This window comes from Hylobates moloch, unplaced genomic scaffold (assembly GCF_009828535.3).
Source record: "Hylobates moloch isolate HMO894 unplaced genomic scaffold, HMol_V3 SCAFFOLD_2, whole genome shotgun sequence".
Taxonomy (NCBI): Eukaryota; Metazoa; Chordata; class Mammalia; order Primates; family Hylobatidae; genus Hylobates; species Hylobates moloch.
In genome coordinates this window covers 49,319,880-49,344,704 of record NW_026652277.1, presented here as the reverse complement: position 1 = coordinate 49,344,704, position 24,825 = coordinate 49,319,880, and the positions used below count along the sequence as shown (strand labels likewise).

General features: G+C 39.5%; 1 protein-coding gene across 1 annotated transcript; it reads right to left on the bottom strand.

The window, feature by feature from the left end:
• Positions 1 to 2,703: 2,703 nt before the first annotated feature.
• COQ2 (coenzyme Q2, polyprenyltransferase) lies at positions 2,704 to 23,860 on the bottom strand. Its single transcript, XM_032148480.2, has 7 exons — positions 23,239 to 23,860; positions 17,772 to 17,938; positions 12,475 to 12,596; positions 10,978 to 11,063; positions 8,748 to 8,881; positions 6,471 to 6,659; positions 2,704 to 3,255 (listed from the first exon to the last, which is right to left on the bottom strand). Exons 1-7 carry the CDS (start codon positions 23,528 to 23,530, stop codon positions 3,091 to 3,093), a joined length of 1,155 nt encoding a protein of 384 aa, XP_032004371.1. The 5' UTR covers positions 23,531 to 23,860; the 3' UTR covers positions 2,704 to 3,090.
• Between the last annotated feature and the right edge of the window lie 965 nt (positions 23,861 to 24,825).

The following is a 24,825-nucleotide window of genomic DNA, read 5'->3' as shown; positions in this document are numbered from 1 at the left end:
AGTGCTGGGGTTACAGGTGTGAGCCACTGTGACCGGCCAGCATTAGTAATTTCTAATGGTTGCACCTAACACCAGGTCTGACAAGTAACTCTAATGTTAGTTCACCTGATATACAAAAATTACAAATGTTTACTGAGTGCTTACAGTGTGGTATATTGGGGACATTTCAATAAGACAAACAACGTCCCACTTATCATGAAGTCTCCATTCTCGCAAGGGAAGACAGAGAATTTTTAAATCCATGAGAAAGGTATTAGGATTATACCTATTTGAGTATTTGAGCCACCGAGAGGTCAGGGAACTTTCCCAAGATCACCCAACTGGGAGGCAGGTGTTACAGTAGATTCCAACCCTGGCAAGCTGTCGTCATGATAGTGTTCTTAGTTCCTGCTCCACTGGCACCCACCAGCCCAGAGAAAGAACCGGCCCAGAGGGTGGAGGGTGTACTTTGAGTTGGAGGAAACATTAGGATGAGGCCAGATTATAAAAATCAGGTACAGTCATTAAACAATTTAGCAAAGAAATCCGGGAAGAGGGAGGGGCAGCGCTTGTGATGTGGTATATTGGGGATATTTCAATGAATAAGACAAACAAGGTCCCACTTACCATGAAATCTCCATTAGCAGGGGAAGACAGAAAATTTTGAAATGCATGAGAAAGGTATTATGATTATCCCTGAGTGAGCCACAGAGAGGTCAGGGAACTTGCCCAAGATCACCCAACTGATAGGTGTTAAAGCAGGTTCCAACCCTGGCAAGCTGTGGCTGTGACTGGCATTCACAGCTCCTGCTCCACTGGTACCCACCAAGTGCTCTGGAAATTCAGAAGGCAGGTCAGTTAGAGCTGGAATAGTTGTATTCATTTACTTTTTAGACCCTGTAGCTCCCATCCTATCTCCACTCCATCATGAAATTGTGGTCGATAATTGTCTACAGTTTAAAAAGTTCTTTCACATGATTTCTATTGAAAAACTCACAGTGACTTTGAAGCAGAAGAGTAGGGCAAAAGCCCTCCCCGCTGAATAAATTCCCAAGGCAATGCTGGTCATTTCAACTATCACAAACTCCTGGCAATGATCCTTTCAACTCTCCCAGGGACTGACACTCCTGATCTAGATGGATGACTACTGTGTGTCTTTCCAACTCGAGTTGTAAGTCTGTGATTCTAGAGACTAATAATCTACCTCATCATTTTTTCTTTTTTAAAAATCTGTTCCTTACCCATTTATAGTATTTTTTCAGCGTTTCTACTGGGAGAAGGAAGGAAAAATGAAAAAGAACTAAAATAATTCAATTATGTTTAAGCAGCTTTTTGAGAATAAGCTTTTTGAGCGTGTATGAACTAATGTTATGTTCTCTTGTCCCATGGATCACAAAAAAGCTGCAGGATTTTTAGTGATTTTAAAATTTGTTCCATTTTTAACTTTCATAAACTAAGGAGAATGTTGTAAAATTGAAGTACATTGTACTCACCCTTCTTTAATTGGAACCAGTGCAATGGGTTAAGATGTTTTAAGCATTTTAAAATATAGGGTCGTATCTGTAAGAAAACAGAAATCAACATAGATTTAAACTGTCTATTCTGTTAAAATCAAAGCCAATCATATTTCCTCAAAAGTCGGGTACTATGTTCCTAATTCTTCTCCCCTTCAACTCATTGCTGCTATAGCAAAGTTACAGCTGCAACAACTGACCCAAGTCATTTTCAGTGGCTCAGTATTTGCTGAGTAAACAGTTAAATAATTTTTCCTATGCTTATCAGTGCCTGGTATATGTAAATGATGTTAGCTGCATCATCATCTTCATCGTCATCATTGTCGTCGCCATCATCATGCAATTTTATATTTACTGCTGCCCACACCCACATACACAAATGACGGTCTGCCCTATAGCCTACTGTCTATGAGAGCAATTTAAATCAAGTAAGGTATATTTTAGGTTGCTAATGTTAAGAGCTGAAGAGAAAAAAAAAAAAAACAAGGGGATAGGAAGTATGGGTGGTATTTGTATGTTAGATTTTTGAAGATGGCCAAGAAAAGCCTCTTAGAGAAGGTGACATTTAAGAAGGGTTCTGCAGTGAAGGAGTAAGACATGATCTGGGGAGAACTTTCCAGACAAAGTGAACAGTAAATGCAAAGGCCCCGGGGTAGGAGTCTGCCCAGCCTGTTTAAGGAACAGTGAGGCCAGTGGGGCTGCAGGTGTGAGTGTGAGAAGTCAGACATGAGGCCAGATCATGGGGGGCCTGGAAGGTGGTAGGACTTTTGTTTTGTACTGAGTGACCTAGGGAGATCCTGGAGGGTTCTGGGGAGAGGAATGACATGACCTTACTCAGGTTTTAAAAGAATTACTCTGGCTACTGTGTTGAGAACATTGTGAAGGTGAGGGCAGGTAAAGGAAAAAACAGTAAACATTTAAATATCACTATCCTATAAACTATAATGGGATAAGATAAAAAAGATACAGACAGAAAATCAAGGTAGTCTCTGGTGACTGCCCACTTGTTTGTTCTGGTCACTGTGACTGCACACAGAGACCAAATCTCCCAAATAAAAGTCAGGGTTGGTAAACAGTGGTACATGTGGCTATAATAGCTAAATACTTCTATTTGCTTATTTAAATTCTCCTAAAACATAAAAAAACAGAATTGGTTTCCTAAATTACAGTTTTTGGCAGTGACTACAGGTCACAATAAAGAACAGTAAGCTCCAACTTTCCATGGCTTTTATTTTTCCCTAAAAAAAAAGAGTCCATTTTCTTATACAGACATTCATTTATGTAAGACCCACATCAGGCTTTTTCTAAAGTGCCAAAACCCGTACAATCCTCATAACTTCAGGTGAGAATTATAATGGGCAGAAGAGTGTATCAACTAAAATACTCAAGGCCATCTCATCTCAAATCCTGAAGAGTCCCTGGTTTCTGTGACAAGGGGGAATTTTGCTAGCAAATAATTGAATTAAAATCCAGGTAAATATGCTCTAAATCTTCATCTTCAGGTTCTTAATTCTTTAACATATTGTATCAGATTTTGTATTCAAATTTAATTATATTTTGTAAAAAGTTTTAATAATTCCTAGATAAATTTCATTCATTAATTTTCTATTTTATTCTCTATACTCTTCTTTGTTGTATCTGTCTTCTTCTCTTTCCACAAATTCCCAAAGACAATCCCTAAAAAAACTATTAGTCCCAGTGTTCGGTTGGAGATAAATTTATTCCAACAATCCTCAGGTCTGTGGATGTCTAGAGTGTAAATCTGCAAGAGAGGAATACAAAGTTATATTAATACTTAGTCTGGACTTTGGGTCATAACAAACATGTTAACACAGAGGAGAAAACAGCAAATACAAAAAATACAAATATAAAAAATGAAAAATTAGCTGCGCACGGTGGCACATGCCCGTAGTCCCAGCTACTCAAGAGGCTGAGGTGGGCGGATTGCTTGAGGCCAAGAGGTCAAGGCTGCAATAAGCCATGATCACCCTACTGCACCCTCCTAGCCTAGGTGAGAGAGTGAGACTCTATCTCAAAAAAAAAAGAAAAAGAAAAAGAAAAATTTACCATATTTTTCACTTGGAATCATCCAAGCTGTTTCCTAAGAACTTTGGTTGAGGGTTGCATGAATGCTTGTGAGGCAACCCATACTATTTTTAGTTCTAACTATTTAGAAAGTTCTTCCTTACACTGACTTATCTAACATCTGTCTCCCTGCAACTCCTACCCTCCAGTTCTGGTTTTAGTGTCTGGAGCAAAGTTTCTCAATGGAGAACAAGTCCCATTTGGGCAGGACAACTCTCTATAATGCAGGACAATCTGGTGCAGCACAAGATACTGACTGTATCTGGCCATCATCCATATAGTCACCCCTCCTAGTTTATTATGATAACCAAAAATGCCCTCCCACATTTCTAAATCTCTCCTGTTCAGGCACCTACATTTAGGGAAGGGGAGCTAGAGACCTAAATCTGTTGCTAGTAATCTAGAACAAGTGTACTCCTTTTTCCCCATGGTAGCCCTGCAAATACACTAAGGAAGTCTCATGTATGTTCCTATCTTCCTTAGGCAGGGGGGACTATTCTTTATTATGTGGTCTGCAGACTTACAATTATCATGAGTTCCTTTCTCTTTAAATACTAAAAGGCTACGTCCATCTTTAAACACTGTATTGAAAACCAGACAGGGAGGCCAGGCGTGGTGGCTCATGCCTGTAATCCCAGCACTTTGGGAGGCTGAGGCTGGTGGATCACTTAAGGCCAAGAGTTCGAGATCAGTCTGGCCAACATGGCGAAACTGTCTCTACTAAAAAAATACAAAAATGAGCTGGGCATGATGGCATGTGCCTGTGGTCCCAGCTACTAAGGAGGCTGAGGCACGAGAATCGTTTGAAACCAGGAGGCGGTGGAGGTTGTACTAAGCCAAGATCGTGCCACTTCACTCCAGCCTGGGTGACAGAGGGAAGACTCTGTTTCAAAACAAACAACAACAACAAAAAACTGGACAGAGGACCATAAATGCGATTTAAAATATAAAGTGGGCTCCAAGTATTTCTTTTTTCTTCCTTTGTTTTTGAGACACAGTTTCCTTCTGTCACCCAGGCTTGAGTGCAGTGGCACCACCTTGACTCACTGTAACCTCTGCCTCCTGGGTTCAAGTGATTCTCTGCCTCAGCCTCTCGAGTGGCTGGAATTACAGGTGCACACCACCATGCCCAGCTAATTTTTGTATTATTAGTAGAGACAGGGTTTATCCATGTTGGCCAGGCTGATCTTGAACTCCTGACTTCAAGTGATCTGCCCACCTCGGCCTCCCAAAGTGTTGGGATTACAGGCGTGAGCCACTGCGCCTGGCCGAGTATTCCTTATAATATTTGTGATTGTCTTAATAATTTTTGCCTTCCTGTACTATTTAATATTCAGGTGTTTAAATATTAACATACACCCATTATCCAGACCAGACAATCAAATGACAATGTCAGCCCTCATGGAGCTGAGCTATGACCAAAAAGGGATGCTGAGAAATTCTGAAGGGAAAAATGGTGACATCCTGGAGAGTCACCAATTCACCTTTTAGTTTTCACAGTGAGGAAAACAGCGGAGGGGACACAGCATATGGTTTACTTTACAGACATCAAATTCTGATTTCCTTCATACCATGTTATGTGAGTCTTGCCTATACTGATAGTAATTGGCAATAATCTGTATAAAATCAGTCATCTAAATACAGCTTCATGAATACCTTCTTTTTTTTTTTTTTTTTTTTTTGAGATGGAGTCTTGCTCTGTCGCCCAGGCTGAAGTGCAGTGGCATGATCTCAGCTCACTGGAACCTCTGCTTCCTGGGTTCAAGTGATTCTCCCGCCTCAGCCTCCCGAGTAGCTGGGATTACAGGTGCCCGCCACCATACCCAGCTAACTTTTATATTTTTAGTAGAGATGGGGTTTTGCCATGTTGGCCAGGCTGGTCAAACTCCTGACCTCAGGTGATCCACCATGAATACCTTTTTGATTCTGTTTAATGAAAATAACAATAACACTGATATAAAAATATAGTCAATTTATTAGCAAGTGATTTAATCAAAACTAGATTTAGTTCATTCATTTACAAGTCAACAATGTAGATTCTCAACAAAAGTTTCTGACAGGTAGGGGATGTGGTGTGGGTGAATATCCTGAAATGACAGCTTCCTGCTCTCTACGGGCAGAACTTTGACATGTTCCGCATTTCATGTCTTATCTGGCTTTGGTCTTTATGCCAGCAGAAACCAAATTTATGAATAATTAGTCTACTAACCATCACTAGAAACCCAGATTTTTTTTTTTAAAAGCTTTATCTGTCAGTTTGCTTTTAGAGTAATTCAACTCAAACCACAAGCTTCAGATATCACTGAAATTTTTCCAGACATGAATCAGAAGTAATTCCAGGAAAATCAGAGGGGAAAATTTGGATTTAGGCCTATATTATTTTTTAAAAATAATATACCTTGGCTGAGGTTGGTAGCTCACACTGGTAATCCCAGCACTTTTGGGAGACCAGGGCAGGAAGATTGCTTGAAGCCAGGAATTTGAGACCAGCCTGGGCAAAATCTCAAGACCCCATTTCTACAAAAAATTAAAAAATTAGCCAGGAATGGTGGTGCATGACTGTAGTCCCAGCTACCCAGGATGCTGAGGTGGGAGGATCGCTTCAGCCCAGGAGTTAGAGGTTGCAGTGAGCTGTGATTGCACCACTGCACTCCAGCCTGGATGACAGGCTGGACAACCGTTTCAAAAAAAAGTATAAAAATAAAATAAAATACTATAGCTAGCTTTCTTATAAGTTGAGGCCGGAGGGCAGGGGGGTCTGTTAAAGGTAGTGCAAGCCAAGTAGATGTTTAAGAAGTTCCTTGCCAGGTAAACACAGAGGGCATACGGTTTAAATAACTTTTATAATTTATACCAATGAAATATGAGGGACAAATAAGAAAAAGGTCAAACCTGGTGAGTCAGATGGGCTCCTACAGCACCCAGTGCAGCGTAGTAGGGAGCAGTCTGTCCACTGTTCACACCCACTAGGCTCAGTGCCCCCAGCATTGCAACACTAAAGCCGCTGAGCCACGGCTTGGTATTTTCTCCGAACCGCAGAGCCGTTGACTTAAGACCAATCAAAACATCATCTCTTTTGTCCTAATATCAGAAAGAAAAATAAACTGTTTTTTGAGATTTAGTTCACACACCATAAAATTCACATTTTGAAGTATCAGATTTAGTGTTTTTTAGTATATTCACAAGGTTGTGCAACCAATTACCACTAACTACTTTCAGAAGAAATTGTCTTTTAAAGAACATGCAGATATACCATAAGCGGTGAAAGATGACAGTAACTCAGAAACAGGCTGATCAGTAATGAATGTGCAGGCCAATCAAAGCTAAACACCACTGCTAAAATCACCATCCAGCTTCATTTCTATATACCATTATATTTGTTATAATCCTATAATGACTTTTAACTATATTTTTAGTGTTGGGATTAAAATTAAGCTCTAATTCTTCCCATAGCTCCTCTCTACCTCAGAGTTCTCAAATCTCAATAATCTCCTATACATTTTAGTTTCAATCTTGCAAAAGTCACAGATGTAGAAAAATGCTCACTTACCACCTAACCACATCCACTCATTTTCCACTTCTAGCCCAATCTATCCCTTGCCTTTCCTATCAAATCCTGTTTAGGTAGAGCTAGGTCTTGATGATATAGCCACATGTAGCTGCCTGGTTTCTCCCAGCAAGTTTACCTGTAAGCATCTCCATATACTGTTGTAAATAATGATGGTCATGTGGTATCAGTGGCTGCATGCTGAACTCTCTGCACTGACCTACCGGCAGACAGCAACCTGACAGCTCTCTTTTGGGGCCCAAATCCAAATAACAATGACTGTGGGTGTTTCTGTTTTTCCTTTCATACTAGAATCACCTTCAGGGTGCAAACTGTGTCTATAGTTACCATGTGAACCACAAAAGTGCCAATGAGTATGTGGTGTTTTCCTGAAGTTGTTAATCTAATTGGAGTACTGGTATCCTAAGCACTCATTCCAGACCTTACTGCAAAAAGTACAGGCATCTCTTCTAACCTGTAAGTCAAGTTTCACTTTGGAAGTAAGACTGATTACAGATCTGCCTTTTCATGATACTACAAATGTAGCAGGGCATAGGGGGTTTAGTGGAAGAAAACAGAATGAAATCCAGACATATTCTTCAAGTAAATGATTGAGAATACATAATCATATTTCAGAAAAATACTGAGAAAAACTTTGTTGAAAAGTTTATAAATGCATTCTCAGAACATGTACTATCAAATCATCACACTGTATACCTTGAATATGCATAATTTTATTTGTCAATTACTCCTCATTAAAGCTGGGGGAGAGTTTACAAATGTAAAAGAAAAAAATGAGTTTTTAAAATGGAATTTATCAAAAAGGCAATATCAAAAGCTATAAAAATGCATATAATCCTTTAAGTCAATAATACCACTTCTAAAAATTTAACTGAAAAACTCCTATTCAAGAAGTATTAATGATTAGAACAATATTACTTACAATTGTGAAAACTCAGAAACAACTTAAGTAGCCAAAAACAGAGAAACTGTTAAATTTTTTTCAATTATGGTACATCAAATTTATGGCATGTTAAATTGGGGCATGGACTATCTCATAGTCCACAGTCTTAAAGAGACAACGACAAAGAATTGGTAAAAATATGGGAAAATGTTCACTAACTATACCAAGTAAAAAAGTTGCATAATTCAATGATTAGAGGGACAGGAGAATGTAGTGGTTAAAAGCAGTCTCTGAACACGGGTTCGAATCGCAGTTCTGCCACCCACTAACTGTGTGACATGGACAAATACTTCTTCACATATTTCCTCTTCTGTTAAATGAGGATAATGTAAGTACTTTCCTCAAAGGCTGTTGGGGGATTAAGTCTGTAAAGTACTTAAAACAGTGACTGGCATATAGTAAATACTACTTTATTGCTTGTAAATAAAATAAATGAGTTGAATTTTGGTAAACACACATAAACATAAAAAAAATTTTGTTGGAGCCATGGAACTGTGAATGACTTTCTTTTTAGAAAAAAAAATTCTTCCTCCTTAATTTGGTTCTTAAAGTTCTTAAAAAACAACAACAAATTTTAGAAAAAAATGCTTTCTCCTTAATTTGGTTCTTTAAAAACAGCAACAACTAAACCAAAGTTAAGAAACGATAATTTCTTTACCTGATGGGCATAAATAGTATCATATATTAGTGTCCACATAACTCCAGAAAAATAAAGAGGCAGGCAAACAGATGGATCACAGGAACCCTTGATAGCAGACCATCCAAGTAACGCTCCCCAATTAAATGTCAAGCCTACAATTAGCAAAACACAAAAAGGGGGAAAGTCTATATGTACTTTAGAATCCTAAAGGGAAGGAGTGGCATCAGAGCGCGTTCAGTGCTCCTGGGTATCAGACTCTGTGTGTGCTGCTTTCTGTGGGTTCCTTCCTCAAACCCTTTCAACTCTCGGTGGTAATTATTAGCTCCATTTTACAAAAAAGAAAACAGGCTCAGAGAGGTTAATTAACAACTAAAGTAACAGAGCTAATAAAAAGAATAATATCCCCTAATTAAGTAAATAGGAGGTTTAAAGAGAAGATTTATCCCCCCTAGTATGGTGCACGGCACTACCAATAACAGTAGATGCTGGGATCTGAACTTACATCTATCTGACTCAAAAACCCATGTTCTTTCTGTTACCACTCTGCCTCCCCTATCAGCTACAGAAACATGAATATACATAGGAACACTGATTTATTCCACAAGGGAATCATCTCTGAGGACTGTAAACAAACACCTACATGTTGACAGCTCTCAAATCTCCACTTGCAAGCCTGATAACTCTCCTAAGCTCCAGACTGCATACTGAACCGTCTGCTGGACTTCTCTGCCTGCAAGTTGCTCATGTACCTTAAACTCAATGTGTCCCAGATCTCTCTTCTCAGAAACCCCTTTTCTCCTCCTATATTACCTATTTCTACTCATGTCCCCTCCTTAACTGATTAAGTGCCTCTCCTTTGTGGTCCCATAGCACTCCTGCCTGCCACGTTGTACTGCAATGACCTGTTTATCTGTCATCTCCATCTCCACCTCCTTAAAGATGGTCAGTGTGTTTTAGTCATTTTTATTTCCCCAGTACCTGCTGCAATTGCTGGCACAAAGTAAATGTAGGGGTTCGGCAAATGTTTGAAGTAAATATACCAGCTTCTTAATATTATCTTATAGATAGGAAATGCTTATATTGAGAATATAATTTCAAATTTAATAAAGAGAACATTCAATGAGAGGATCTTAGAAAAAGATAAATATTCTACCACAACTTTCCCGCACATCAGGCTCACATCAATTTCTTGAGTTGCTTTTATTTCTTTCATTCACTGAAAAAAATGATTCAAAGAACTAGAATCATTCTAGGAATAGAATAGAAAAGTATGGGAATAGATATTTTTGCAACAGATTCTGATACCTGCTTACCTAACTATCTTCCTTTCTTTTCACCAACAAGTATGTGTTCAATACCTACACCGTGCCAAGTGCTATGCTAAATGCTGGGCCACAATTTATTAACCGGAGACCATAGCAAGCTCTCAACATATTCTTGGTTGAATTAATGCTGCTGAAATGAGTAAGTGCCGGATTAGAATCCTATGGTAGCCCAGAAGAGACGGTCTAACTTATTCCTGAGAGGCTTCACAGAATACGAGCTGTCTAAGCTATCACATACACTTTAACCCTTGTTTTCCTGCCACAGAGTGCTTCCTACCCCATTCTCCAAATTCTTCAGGGCATCTAGATCAAACATTTTTTCATGACATATCTAGATTTTTAAAAAACCATTTCAGAAATCAATGGCCAGGTGTGATGGCACACATCTATAGTCCCTGCACTTTGGGAAGCCAAGGCAGGCAGATCGCTTGAGCTCAGGGGTTTGAGACCAGCCTGGGCAACATGGCGAAACACTGTCTCTACAAAAAATACAAAAATTAGCCAGGCAGGGTTGTGAATGCCTGTAATCCTAGCTACTCAGGAAGCTGAGGTGGGAGGATCACTTGAGCCTGGGAGTTCAAGGCTGCAGTAAGCTGAGATGGTGCCACTGCACTCCAGCCTGGGCAACAGATCAAGACCCTGTCTCAGAGAAGAAGAGGGGAGAGGAGAGGGTAGGGGAGGGGAGGAGTGGGGGAGAGAGGAGAGGAAAAAAAAATGATGATGATGATAACCCTAATAAATATGCAATATTTCTTAGCTAATAAAAATAGCTAACTGCTCTCCTTTAAAATATGAAAATCTACTATTGGTTAGGAAAATTACATGACTGATTTGTCATTTCATCTTTACCTATTTACCTATCTCTCCATAAAAGTGTAGTTTGCAAGTATCAAAGGAAATACTTTTAGTTATTTTAAGCTCACCCAAGGCTAGTTGAGGCCAGTATGTAATTCTTTTCATTAGTGGGTAGGTGATGACAAGAAGTAAGGATCCTGCTCCCAGAGCTATACTGAAAAGAGGAAAAACGATTACAGTGATTATTACCACTACCTCTTAGAAACCATGAAATACTTTAAGACAACGACGTAAGTAATACTGATTGGAAAATATATTTTATCTTAAATTATATTTTATGTAAGTTATCTTCCTAGACTTTGACTTTCCCTATTATAAAGGATGAGTAGAAAACTACTTTAAATATTATAAAACAATCAAACAAAATAATAGCTAACACATACAGTACTATCATGTATTAGGCACTATTCTAAGTGAATCACACTTGTTAATTCATTATAATCTTCACAATGACTCCAAAAGGCAGGTATTATAAAGTTTTATTCTCTTCCTTTTTTGCAGATGGGGAAACTGAAGCACAAAGAAATTAAGTAGTTTGCTAATTGTCATATAGCTAATCACAGAAGAGCCTAGATTCAAACCTAAGGCAGTCTGGCTCCAGAGTCCAACCTATCAACCACCAAATGTTAACTACCAAATGTTACTGCCTCTCTGAACTGTTTGCAAACATTAAGGCATCTAATAAACTGGGATGTCCTAACTAATAATTAGAGTCAAGATATCCCTCCTTATATATATGATGCAGTGTTACTTTTCTAGAACAAAGGAAACACCTATGAAAATGTGATAAAATAAGATGTTCTTAGGACCTCAAAGTTTATCTAACACTACCCCTTCCCGAAATAACCTTCCAAAGGTATTTTCATGTAATTGATGCTATCAGGGCAAGGCATGTAAAGTAACTCTTTTTGTCTTTCTTCTCTCCCATTGAAGCACTTTGTAAACCGCAATCTGGTAACACAAAAGTTTCGTTTTGTCTTGTTTAAGAGATATAGGAATGAGTCCTCCCACTTCTTTCTTCAATCATTGATTACTAACACCACCCCGGGAAAGATATTGTTCCTCTTTTTGCAAAATGAGTATAATCACTCATTTATATATACAAATGAGTCCTCCCACTTTCTTCAGTTATTGATTAGTAACACCACCCTGGGAAAGACATAGTTCCTCTTTTTTCAAAATGAGTATAATCACCTCTGCTTGAAGTCTACTTTAGAGATACTGTCAACATAAATAAAATTATACATTTATGTGTGGGTGTATACACACACATCCATGCACACACTTAGAAAACCTATGAAATTGCCTTGTGTCCCTTAGGGAATGTAGTACAAATACTGAAGGTGGTTCAAAACAAATTAAATGTTCATTTCTTAACTCCTTTGGCTGAAAGCATTCTTGAAGCAGATTTAAAAATGTGTGGTGAGTTACTTACACTTGCTAACTTACAGATGCTTAATAAGTAGCAAATGAACAACTTTGTGATACAGATATTTCATTTTATTCCTACTTTCTCCATTTCAAAGGAGAGATTTTACACACGATGTGGAAAACGTTTAATATACCTGTAGTAATTTAGACACAGAAGAACACCCAGTGCCAAGGTTAGCTGTCCCCCAAGAAAAACAAAGGACTGAAAAGTGGAAATGTCTCCAGCGGCTATTGGACGATTGGCTGTTCTTGTAACCTTAAAACATAAAAACAGATACCTTAGCTTCATGTAATGACTCAATCATTTATTTAAACATTTAATGAAGAGACTGGCCCATGGTAGGCACAAATATGAATGAAGAGAGATATCAACATTTTAAGTACTGTCAGGAATCAAAACTTCATATTTAAAATAGCTTTGAAAAGAACTAAAAATTCCCATCACTCATCTCTTTTCTCCCATCCCCATCTCTAAACAAACAAAACAAAGGAACTTCCTGGCTGGGTGCAGTGGCTCAAGCCTGTAATCCCAGCACTTTGGGAGGCTGAGGTGGGAGGATTGTTTGAGGCCATGAGTTCAAGACCAGCCTAGGCAACATAGGGAGGCGCTGTCTCTATTAAAAAAAAAAAAATTAGCCAGGTATGGTGATGTGTGCCTGTAGCCCCACCTATTGGGGAGGCTGAGGTAGGAGGATTGCTTGAGCCTAGGAGGTTGAAGCTGCAGTGAGTCATGATTGCACCAAGCTCTCCAGCATGGGTGACACAGCAAGACCCTGTGTCAAACAAATAAATAAAAAACAAAGCAACTTCCTTATCAGCTATTTAGCTATAACATGTTCAATTTCCACAGAGAAAGCCTAAAATATTTATGAACTGGCACAATCTCAGCTCACTGCAACCTCTGCCTCCCGGGTTCAAGCAATTCTCCTGTCTCAGCCTCCCAAGTAGCTGGGATTACAGGCATCTGCCACCACGCCTGGCTAATTTTTTGTATTTTTAGTAAGGACAAGGTTTTACCATATTGGCCAAGCTGGTTTCGAACTCCTGACCTCAAGTGATCCGCCTGTCTCGGCCTCCCAAAATGGCAGGATTATAAGCGTGAGACACGGTGCCCAGCCCTTTTAATCTTCTTAACGGCATCCTTAACAGATAAAAATTTGTTGATGAAGTGCAAATTCAATTTTTCCTCTTATGGGTTGTGCTTTTCGTATTTCTCACAGCTTTCAAGATTTTAAAATTTTCCTTAGTTTTCAGAAGTTTGACTATAATGTATTGAGGTGAGGATTCTGTGTGTTTATCGTGTCTGGAGGTTGCTCACCTTCTTAAATATGTAGGTTTATGTCTTTTGCTAAATTTGGGGCTTTTATAGCCAATATTTCTTCAACCATTTTTCAGCCCCAACCCCGTTCTCCTGTTTTTCCAAGACTCATGAAACAAATATTAGATCATTTGTTATAGTCCAAAGGTCTTCAATTTTTCAGTCTATTTTCTGTTTTCCAGATGGTGTCATTTCTATTATTCTATCTCCAGTTCACTGATTCCTTCCTCTGTCCCCTCCATTCTGCTGTTGGGCCCATCCACTGAATTATTATTACAATTATTATATCTTTCACTTCTAAAATTTCCATGTGGTTCTCCTTTATATTTTCTATTTCTTTGCTGAGAGGTGGTATTTTTCATTTGTTTCAAGCATGTTTGTAATTGCTCACTGAAGCATATTTATGATTGCTGCTTTAAAAATCTTTCTAAGAAATCCTAACATCTCTGCCATCTCAGTGTCGTTCATCTGCTGATTGTCTTTTTTTCACTCAAGTTGAGATTTTCCTAGTTCTTGGTATGACAAATGATTCTTAACTGAAATCTGGACATTTAAGTATTACGTCATGAGACTATGAATCTTATTTAAACCTTTTATTTCAGTTGACTTTTTTTGACACTGCTCTGGCAAAAGAAGGGGGTGGGAGATGCTGCCTAATTGCCACCAGCTGGGGTTACAAGCTCACTTCCCAACCTGGTTTCCACTGGCCCCTGCCAAGGGGCTTTTTTTTTTTTTTAAATTATTTTTTATTTTTTTCCTGTCTGTGCCCAATGACATTTCCAGATTTCTGGCTTCTTCAGTTCCAAGTCTGGGATATATGAAGAAAAACAAAATCTAGGAAATTCTTTGGGTCCTGAGGTCCCTAGCCAGTCTGCCACCTTTTCTCCACAGTCCTCTTATGTTTGTTTTATGTATAATGTCCAGGCATTTTAGTCATACTTAGTGGAAAGAATAGGGAAAATACATCTATTCCATCTTCCTGGAAGCAGAAGTCAAAATCTATGTAATTAGTTTTAACTCTAGTCAAGAGTGTGAGATGTAAATGTTTAGGGGAGAGTCTGTCTACCAAATAAGATAAAGCAATTTGGAATTTTGCAGTTTGCCTTCAAATATTTAAGCTCAAATGTTCACTTATCTAAACAGACTCATGCTTCATAAACTGTTACTAATTTATGGCACCATTTTTCATTTTCTGGAAGGCTTATACTAAGCTAGAAATTTTTTAAAGTGATGAACTACTATTAACATGTTCAAGAATTATCTTGAAGTGATATATGCCAGAAGCCTCATTCATAGAGTGTACAGAATAAAACTGACCAGGATGTGTGAACCTCCAAATCAAGAAAGTGTGTATCTCGTATGTTTGTTGGTTGCTTGTTACGTCTTCTTTTGAAAAATGTCTGTTCATGTGTGTTGCCTAGTTTTTAATGGGGTTATTTTTTTCTTGTTGTTTGAGCTCCTTGTAGATTCTAGACATTAGCCCTTTGTTGGACGCATTGTTTGTAAATATTTTCTCCCATTCTGTAGGTGGTCTGTTTGTTCTGTTGATTATTTCTTTTGCTATGCAGAAGCTTTTTAGTTTAATTAAGTCTCATTTGTCTATTTTTTTTCTGTTGTGTTTCCTTTTGGGGACTTAGTCAGATATCATTAATCATCAGAGAAATGCAAATTAAAACCACAATGAGATACCATCTTCTATGCCAGTCAGAATGGCTATTAGAAAGTCAAAAAACAGATGTTGGTGAGGATGTGGAGAAAGGGGAACACTTATACACAGTTGGTGGGGCTGTAAATTAGTACAATCTCTATGGAAAACAGCATGGAGATTTCTCAAGAACTAAAAACAGAACTACTAATTCAACAATCCCACTAGTGGGCATCTATCCCCAGGAAAAGAAATCATTTTGCCAAAAAGACACCTGCACTCATACATTTATCACAGCATTATTCACAATAGCAAAGTCGTGGAATCAACCAAAGTGTCCATCAATGGATGACTAGATTAAAAAATGTGGTATATATACACCATGGAATACAAGGCCATAAAAAAGAACAAAATCACGTCATTTGCAGTAACATGGATGGAACTGAAGGCTATTATTCTTAGTGAAATTACTCAGAAAGTCAAAACCACATGTTCTCACTTATAAGTGGGAGTTAAACAATGGGTACACAGAGACATAGAGAGTGGAATAATAGACACTGCAGACTCCAAAAGGTGGGAGGGTGGGAGGGGAGTGGAGGATGAAATACTACCCATTAGGTCATACTACATATGGGTACACTAAAAGCCCAGACTTCACCACTACACACTATATCCATATAACCCGACTGTAACTGTACCCCTAAATCCATAAAAACAAAAACATTTTTAAAGAAAAAAAAAAAAGGACAGTGTGCATCTCTTGGCAAATCAAGGCATCTCAGTTGTGTCAGAGAAATGCTTTACCATACAGCTCCTGCCACTCTTCTACTACTACACCCCATATCCTCCAGCCACACGCAGACCATGTAGTTGCTGCTATCAAACACATACTCATCTCACAGCCATGCCTCTGGACCTGCTGTTCCCTCTGTCTAGAGAAACCTTCACCCTCTAGCCCATTCTTTTTTTGCCATCCTATTCTTTCAGAGTTCAAAGGTCACCCCGGCCTGGAAAGTTATCTCTAACTCTCTCCCTTAGGTTGAGGTAAGTGGTCTTCAGCAAGTTCTCTGGTGAACACTATTCTCAAAAGACTTCTACTGTTTTATAATAACTAAACCCTGAATGTCAAGAATGTTGTATTTCATCGATGCAATCCTAGAACCTGCCACTGGGTCTTCCACATAGCAAGTACCAATAAATGTTTTTGAATTAAAAAATATATTAATGGCCAGGCGCGGTGGCTCATGCCTGTAATCCCAGCACTTTGAGGAGCCGAGGCAGGTGGATCACCTGAAGTCGGGAGTTCAAGACCAGCCTGACCAACGTGGAGCAACCCCATCTCTACTAAAAATACAAAATTAGCCGGGCATGGTGGTGCATGCATGAAACCACAGCTACTCAGGAAGCTGCGGCAGAAGAATCACTTGAACCTGGGAGGTGGAGGTTGCGGTGAGCCAAGCTCGTACCACTGCACTCCAGGCCTGGGCAACAAGAGTGAAACTCCGTCTCAAACACACACACACACACACACACATATGTAACACTATTCTATTAACTAAAAATTATTACAGGTATGCCTTGTGTAAGGAAAATTCAGACTACATAAAAGGTAAACTAGGAGTGATTATTAACTTCATATAAGTTTATATAAGATTATTCACTTTTTATAATTCAATGTGGGTTTCTTTTAAAATCAAATTTCAATTGATTATTTACTCAAGCATTTAATGATCTTGTACTAATTATGGCATAGTTGCTAAGATAAAAAGGCAAATAAGATGGCCCCTTTCCTTGAGAAAATAACTGTCTGTTGAAGAACAAAGAAATAATCATACACACGCATTAGAACAGGTACAAAAAAAAATCCAGAGAAAAATAATGCATCAAGTTCTTAACTGAAGTTTTCTCTAGGGGATAAGAGGAGGAGATAAGGACGATTTGCACTTTTCATTGATTACAATTCTATATTATCTACATTTTTCAGAACAAGCATGTATTATTTTTCTAAGGAGAAAAAATGGGTAGTTATGTTTTTAAAAGAAACAATTATAGGAAACGCTAACAAGGGCTGCCTTGATTCACTTGATTTACGTAAGAATAGTTAGGGCTCTAAAATACATCTCAGAGGAAGGGATGACAGATCTTTTGACACTTGAAGGTTCAGGATGGATTTTTCACTTTCACTCCTAACCTTTAACTCCCTCACCCTCAGTCTTCCAAATTCTCGATTCACTTTATAATAATAAATTACACACCTTGCCCCTGGGGCCACTCTTGCGTTGAGAAAGGAAGTATTGTACTCTGCACTTTGCAATACCAGCTATTCAACTGATCCTGGCACTTTCCATGCTGGATTTCTGTGGTCACTGAATGATCTTGTTGCTTTATATGGCATTCAAAAGTGATACCACTATGTTATTCTGCAGAATTGAGAAGAGCCTCTCTATTCCTTTTCAGGATGAAATTACCTTTTTATCATAGTTCTGGTCCCACATGTCATTAATAGTGCAGCCTGCTCCACGCATCAGAATAGCTCCAGTGCCAAAGAGGGAGAGCATGTACCAATCTGGAAAACAACCTGGTTCAGCTGCCAAACCAATGCTCCAGGTACATGGTAAATACAGCAGCCAGGTTCCTAAGCAAAAATAAAAAGACAAAAAAGGTACAAATTTAAGTCAGTTAACTGTCTTCATTTGTTTAAACACCACATACCAAAGAAATAAAGAACACTATAAGTCAAAAAAAAAAAATGACAAAACCGAGAAAATAAATTTGTAACTCAAATCACAAAGGACCTCTTACTATGCAGAGTGCCTAGAAGAGATCAACTGTCCAATTAAAAAATAGACAAAACACATAATAAAAATTCACATAAGAAGAAATACAAATGGCTCTTATACATATGAAAAGATACTCAACTTTGAGAAACACACATGAAAACTACATTGAGATAAAAATTTTCACCTATCACTGGCAAAACCCAACATCTGACAACACACTCTAGGGAGCTGAATACTCTTATGTATTTCTAATGGGTTACAAAATGGCCCTACCTTTGTGAAGGACAACTTAAAAATTGTTTATTGTGTGTTTATATGTGTATATAAATATATATATGTACCTACATATAAAACATTCATACATGAATGCTAATATGCTCAAAGACTGTGTCATGAAGAACACACTAGAAACATATAATAATGGTTGCTTCTGGGGAGGGGAACTGCGTGGACAGGAGACAGGGGTAAGAGACTTGCCTTTCACTCTATACCCTGGCACCTTCTGAATATTGCATCATATAGACACATTACCTATTCAAAAAAGTTAGCAAAAATTTCCTTTACTATTGTTAGTACAATATACTAAGATGGTCTAGTTTTTTTTTTTTTTTTTTTTTTTTTTTTTTTTTTTGAGACAGCGTCTCACTCTGTCACCCAGGATGGAGTACAATGGCATAATCGTAGCTCACTGTGGCTTCAAACTCCTGAGCTCAAGTGATCCTCCTGCCTCCGCCTCCCTAGTAGCTAGAACTACAGATGCAAGCCACAATGCCCAAGTAATTATGTTGCCCAGGCTAGTCCCAAACTCTTGGCCTCAAGTAATCTTCCCACCTTGGCCTTCCAAAGTGCTGGGATTATAATTGTTAGTTTTTTTGTTATTTTGAACTGAGTACTTTGCAGCTACATGTACAAATGGGGTTAGTTCTTAGTACTTAACCAATAAACTAGATGAAATTAAGACAAAAGCAAATAGATTATATAAAAGACTTCAAATATGAACTTTAATATTCTACTTCTAAAAGAAAGTCTTTCAACTGATGTTTGGATATGCTGTCTATTAGATAAATTCTGAGCTTTCTTTCCCTATTGAGGGATACAAGAGAAAAGGGATTTGGGGCTAAAGAAGGTTCAGATCCTGAAGAAAAATGGTCAAATGACTAAAGTCCCTGTAATCATGTTTAAGCTTCACTAAGTTTAAGCTTTATTCATTTAGACATATTTATGAAGCATATACTCTATGCCAGAACTGTGCTAAGAACTGGGAATACAATGGTGGCTAAGAGAAAGGTGGCTTCTGCCTTCATGCAGCTCGTAAATCAAAAGAAATGCAGTTAAACAAGCAATAACAATAAAAGATCAATCCAACAACAGGACAAGAACAGGGTCCTACAAAGGCATAAAACAAAACTATCTAAGTTAGTTAGCTAGTTTTGGGAGGAGGGAGAGAGGAATCAGAGGGTCTTTTCCAAAGGGGATCTAAATTTACACAACAGAAAAGTCAAGGAGAAGCCTCAAGCTAAAACCTTGAGAAATGGTCAGTCCAGACCTGAATTCAGGTTGTCCTGGACAGACTCATACTTGGTGTACTCCACAGTAACAATGGCTAACATTTATGGAGTGTTCATAAAGTGTCAGGCAGTGTTCTAAATGCTTTATATGTCTAAACTTATTTAATCTTCAATGACATCTTTATATTAAACTTATTTATTCATATATTTATATGAGAGACAGGGTCTGGCTCTCTTGCCAAGGCTGGAGTGCAGTAACAAGGTCATAGTTCACTACAGCTTCTGACTTCTAGGCTCAAGCAATACTTCTGCCTCAGCCTCCCAAGTAACATCTTTACATAGTAGGTACTGTTAATAACCCTATCTTACAGATGAGGAAACAGATAAACAGAGTGGTTTAAGTAAAACACAGTAGGTTTAACTACTTTCTTTACCCTGGAGCTATGAGTATAGTTCACAAGGGACAGAGGAATAGCTGATCCTATCCTCCTAGGCTAGAGAAGAAAGAATACCACTTCACAGCTATTATTTCCTGGTACAAATAGAACTGAAGGTTCCACTAAAAAGAAAAAAATTCTAGACAGAAAGACGTGTAACCACCTATAGTGTTTTATGTCAAGAACAAAACTTCCTTGGACAAAAATCTGTATTCACTTACTGATAGGAATCTGTAGAGCTCCCCTACAGATGACAAGGGTTCCTACAGTGAAGGGGAAAGTAAGAAGACTTCTCAGTTCTACGTCTGCCACTTGTAAGTTGAGTGACACTAGACAGTAAAGTATCTTAAGGCTTAAGTCTTCGTTTCATCTGTAAATGAGGGAAGAGAACAGCTACCTCACAGAGTCGTTATGAGATGACAATATTAATGATGTTATGACAACAATAACAGATGCATGGCACTTACTGTACCAGGTGGTTTCACAGAACACTTTTGACTCTCACAACAAGCCTATGAGACAGGCACTATTTTTATTACAACCATTTTACAAATACAGAAACTGATGCAGAGAGGGAGTAATTGTGCCCAAGACCACACAGGTAAAAAAAGGCTAAGGTGGTATTCCAACCCAGACGGTCTGGCTGCAGTCTGTGTCCTAAGTCCAATGCTGTCACTCTGTACTCCCTAAATCTCTCCATACACTTCAGTTTCACCTGTTCTTTTGTCCCTACTGATTCCTCGCAACATTTTTTTTTTTGTCTTCCATATGACACTTTCATTCCCCATACTTTTCTGTGAAGAAAGACGCAGAGGTAGCAAAGACAAGAGACAAGTAGATTGCAAAAAGAAATGTTTCGTGTAGAAAAGGGAAAAACTCTATGGGAGATGAAATAAAATGAGCAAGTTCTGAGGGGTGATGGACAGATCAAAGACAGATGATCTTTAAGACAACATAATCACCCATAAATGTGGTAAAACAAAAAATTACACTTCCAACTTGGTGGAAAGAGTGCCACCTGCCGAAACTTTCTGGCATAAGGTAGTCAGCCCATTTGAAAGAAGCCGTATTGCCTTCTCAAAAACAATGAAACCTACTATTGATCAGTGAAGGTAACAAGATATAACTTCAACAAAGTAAAACAATGAACATACAATTATCCCACAAAATAAGAATTTAAATAAAGAATTATCAAACCTGGAATTCTACTCCTGTCAATTATTGTTTCTGGCGTATGGTAGGGGTTCAAAATACATTTGTTGAGTGAATTCTAACATAGTACTATTTAGTTTTCTGAAAAATCCTGTAATGATCACCTTATTTAGAACCACACCATGCAGGCTGTTATCTTCCTAACATACACAATCTGTAAGTACAATTTTCTCCATTCCCCACTTCTAAGATAATAATGGCTATTTCTTCAGCACATATTATGACAGGCACTGTTCTAAGCACTTAACATATATTAATGAATTTTCATGACCTCATAAAGTCCATATTATCATTAATAGTATCTTCATTTTACAGATGAAAAACGGATGCCCAGAGAGGTGAAGTAATTTAACCAAGGTCCCTCAGATGAGCAGGGTGGAGGTTCACATCCGAGAGGTCTGGCTCCAAAGTTTTGCTCATAACCCCTTTGTTGCCTTCTGTTACATGGCGGAAGGTCCAGCCATTAAGATAGAAGCCAGAGGTTTAACTGGGGAAATGGGAATAATGGCAGATGTTCATCTATAAGGCTACACTGCCACTCCATGCCACAGACTCCCAGAACAGAATTACAGTCAGGCTTCAGATTGGAACTGGGCTTGGAAATGTATGCTTCTCAACGTGAATCCGGCCCCAAAACGCATAGGGGTCATACACAGCCTCCCAATGATGGCACGGCTGTACCTATCATTCAGTAGGCTTTTATGCTTTGATAGCTGATTGTTATAACTTAGTGCTCTAATCCCAAATAGGTTGTGAATAAATCTAGAATACCAAAAGCAAGGCCTAATTCGGGTCTTGTATGGGCAAAAGTGGAGTAAATATACCTAGGCCTTTGAATACATCTCCATACACTGCAAAGGCAAATGTCATCATCTAGATTGGCTGGAGCTCATCCTTCACTTCTTCCTCCACGCTATCCAGCTTCTTCAGATACGTTCTTGTCTAGTCTCGTTTCCCATTTTCCACACCCACCTGGTGTTCCAGGTCAGGCTCGTATTCTTAGTGTTCTAACACTCCACCCTTGGGTCTTTGCAAAAATACTTCCTGCACTAAGATCTCTTCCCTGCTCTGCAAAATCAACTTGTCCTTTGGAGTATAACTTCTTCTCGAAACTTTCCAGCAAGGGATCCACAGTAATTTCTCTTTTTCCTGTAGCACTTCCTATCTGCATCACTCATATTTGATCCATATTTTCCTAGCTCACCAAATAGTCTTTTTTCAACTAGTCCAGAGTTCCTTGAAAGCAAAGAGTTTCCATAGCTTTTTCTATCTCTATGGCCGGACAATGTAGAAGGAACTTATTAATTCACTTAACACTACTGAAGAAGCCAATCAATCAACAAGCGCATAAGGTCAGTGGTGAGTGCTATTAAGAAAAATTGCGGATAAAGCGATAGAAAGTGAGGTTGGTAGGAGTTAATTAAAATAGGAAGGTTAGGGAAATCTTCCTGTCGGGGGCGATTGTGAGCTGACAAGCAATCCGTAAGCGCTGTCCCTGCTGCGTTCAAATGAATTAAATCTTTGCCTTATGGGTGATGCAGGTAAAAGATCTCCGACTCAGCATCAAAACAGAGTTCTTCAGGTCTGGCTCTGACGAGGAGCCTTAGTTTCCTCAGCGTCTTAACTGTCTTAATTATTGTGGGCCTTATAAGATTGCGGAGAGGATCAAACATTCTAATAAATAAAGGAGGGCCACGAGAACGGAACCTTCCGCTTGAGTCACCATTTAAACAATTATTTGTGGAATGAGAATTATCTTTCCCGCTTCAGGTGCTCAGGATGCAGACAGACGTGAAACTGGCGGGTCCTTTAGGAGACTGTCCCGACTGCGTGTCCCGAGGTGACTCGCCCCAGAGCGCACGGCAGCCGGCAGCCAAGCCCAAGCTTTCAGGCTCTCATTTCCATCACGCCCCGGCCGGCCGCCGCGGACAGCTCCGCGGAGCCGACTCGGAGGCTGCTACTTGCAAATTCCCGGGCTGCCCGCCCGCCCGCACTCACCAATGGGCTTGTCCAACCGCATGAGGCGCAAGTACGGCTGCAGGGGGCGGGGCGCAGAGTCCACCACCGCCGCCGCCGACAGGCTGAGGTGGCGCCCGCGCGGCTCGGGACAGGCGGAGGGCTGCAAGTCACCACCGTGGGGCGCGCCAGCGGCGCGCGCCAGGGCGAAGGAGCGGCCCCGCCAGCCCGGCAGCCACGCCAGTGCCACAGCCCGCAGGCCCCGCGCGAACCCCGCGGCTCGCGAGCCCAGCATGGCGCTGGTGAGGCCGGGACGAGCTCGGATTGACGTCATCCCCGGCAGGCATGCGCAGTGGCATTCGCAGGATGCAATCCAAGTCGGCCAGGCTGGGCCGCGGTGTGGGCAGAACCTTGCCTCATCCTTACTTGTGAAACAGGGGTCATCGTGGTCGCTTACTCTAAGGGAGGAATACTTAATGAAAAAGGAATTTCTATTGGCAAAAGGCAAAAAAATTACAGTAAATTTAGTTGTAATTTTTTACAACTCGATCTCGATGGACTTTGTGGTTCCATTATTGGGCCACACTCAGAACGAGGTCTCTGAGGAAAAAACAAAAAATAGAATCGGGCAACACCTTATTCCATAAAATAGAATAAGTATTCCAAAGAGTCGAGCGGAGGAAGTTGGCTTTATAGACAGAAAAAGGGCTGAAGAAAGCAGAAGCAGAGAACAAAAAGCGGATTGGTCACTTCAAATTACTTTCATTGCGCGGCGGGGACAGGGAAACAACAATAGAGAAATAACGGATTGGCTAACATTAGGTTACTCCAGGTTAAGGACTAAAACAGGAAACTTAATTGTCATGACGATTGCATTTTGAAACGGCCTGGTTGGAAAATTGGCTGTTGTCTCTCTTTCCTGACTTCTCAGAATGTCAGATACAACTTAGTTTTAGTTTGGTGACTTGGAACTTTAGCATGGGTGACTCTTGATTCTCAGTCTGATCTGTTGGGACCTAGTGCAGGAACTTAGTTCAAAACAATGGCCCCCTATAATTTAACCCTATTATCAGCTGTCTCCTTAAAATGAATAGTGTTTATTCATATGGAACAGTTGTACCAGGAAAAAAAAAAAAAATCTTTGAAAAACCTACTGAATCCAAAAGAAGAATTTGCATACACATTTAGCCATTTTAAAACAAAAAGGGCACCAAGTGGCCACATACAAGACTGTAAATTAAAATCGCATTCAGGGTTAAGGGATGTTCATTACACAAGTGAAAATTTTAAATTTGACAGCCCTTCAAAGGAGTTTTTGTAATCAGCAGACAACCAACATGTGTGATGATAAGAACCTGAAGCTGAAAAGTCTGGTCAGCACAGAGTCTTGCTCTGTCATCCAGGCTGGAGACCAGCGGAGGGATCACGGCTCACTGCAGCCTCCACCTCTTGGGCTCAATCGATCCTCCCATCTCAGCATTCTAAATATCTGGGACCACAGACACGAGCCACCGTGGCTGGCTAATTTTTTTATTTTTCGTAGAGACGAGGTCTCACTATATTGCCCAGGTTGGTCTTGAACACCTGGGCTAAAGAGATCCTCCTGCCTCAGATGGTCAGCACTGTTAC

Bases quoted from the DNA above. Each gene is read 5' to 3' on its own strand.
- COQ2 (XM_032148480.2), bottom strand. From the start codon at position 23,530: ATGACGTCAATCCGAGCTCGTCCCGGCCTCACCAGCGCCATGCTGGGC. The intron at 17,939-23,238 runs GTGAGTGCGGGC...ATTTTTGCTTAG, and splicing joins GCGGTTGGACAAGCCCATTG to GAACCTGGCTGCTGTATTTA. The intron at 8,882-10,977 runs GTGAGCTTAAAA...TGCTAATTGTAG, and splicing joins CTGGCCTCAACTAGCCTTGG to GCTTGACATTTAATTGGGGA.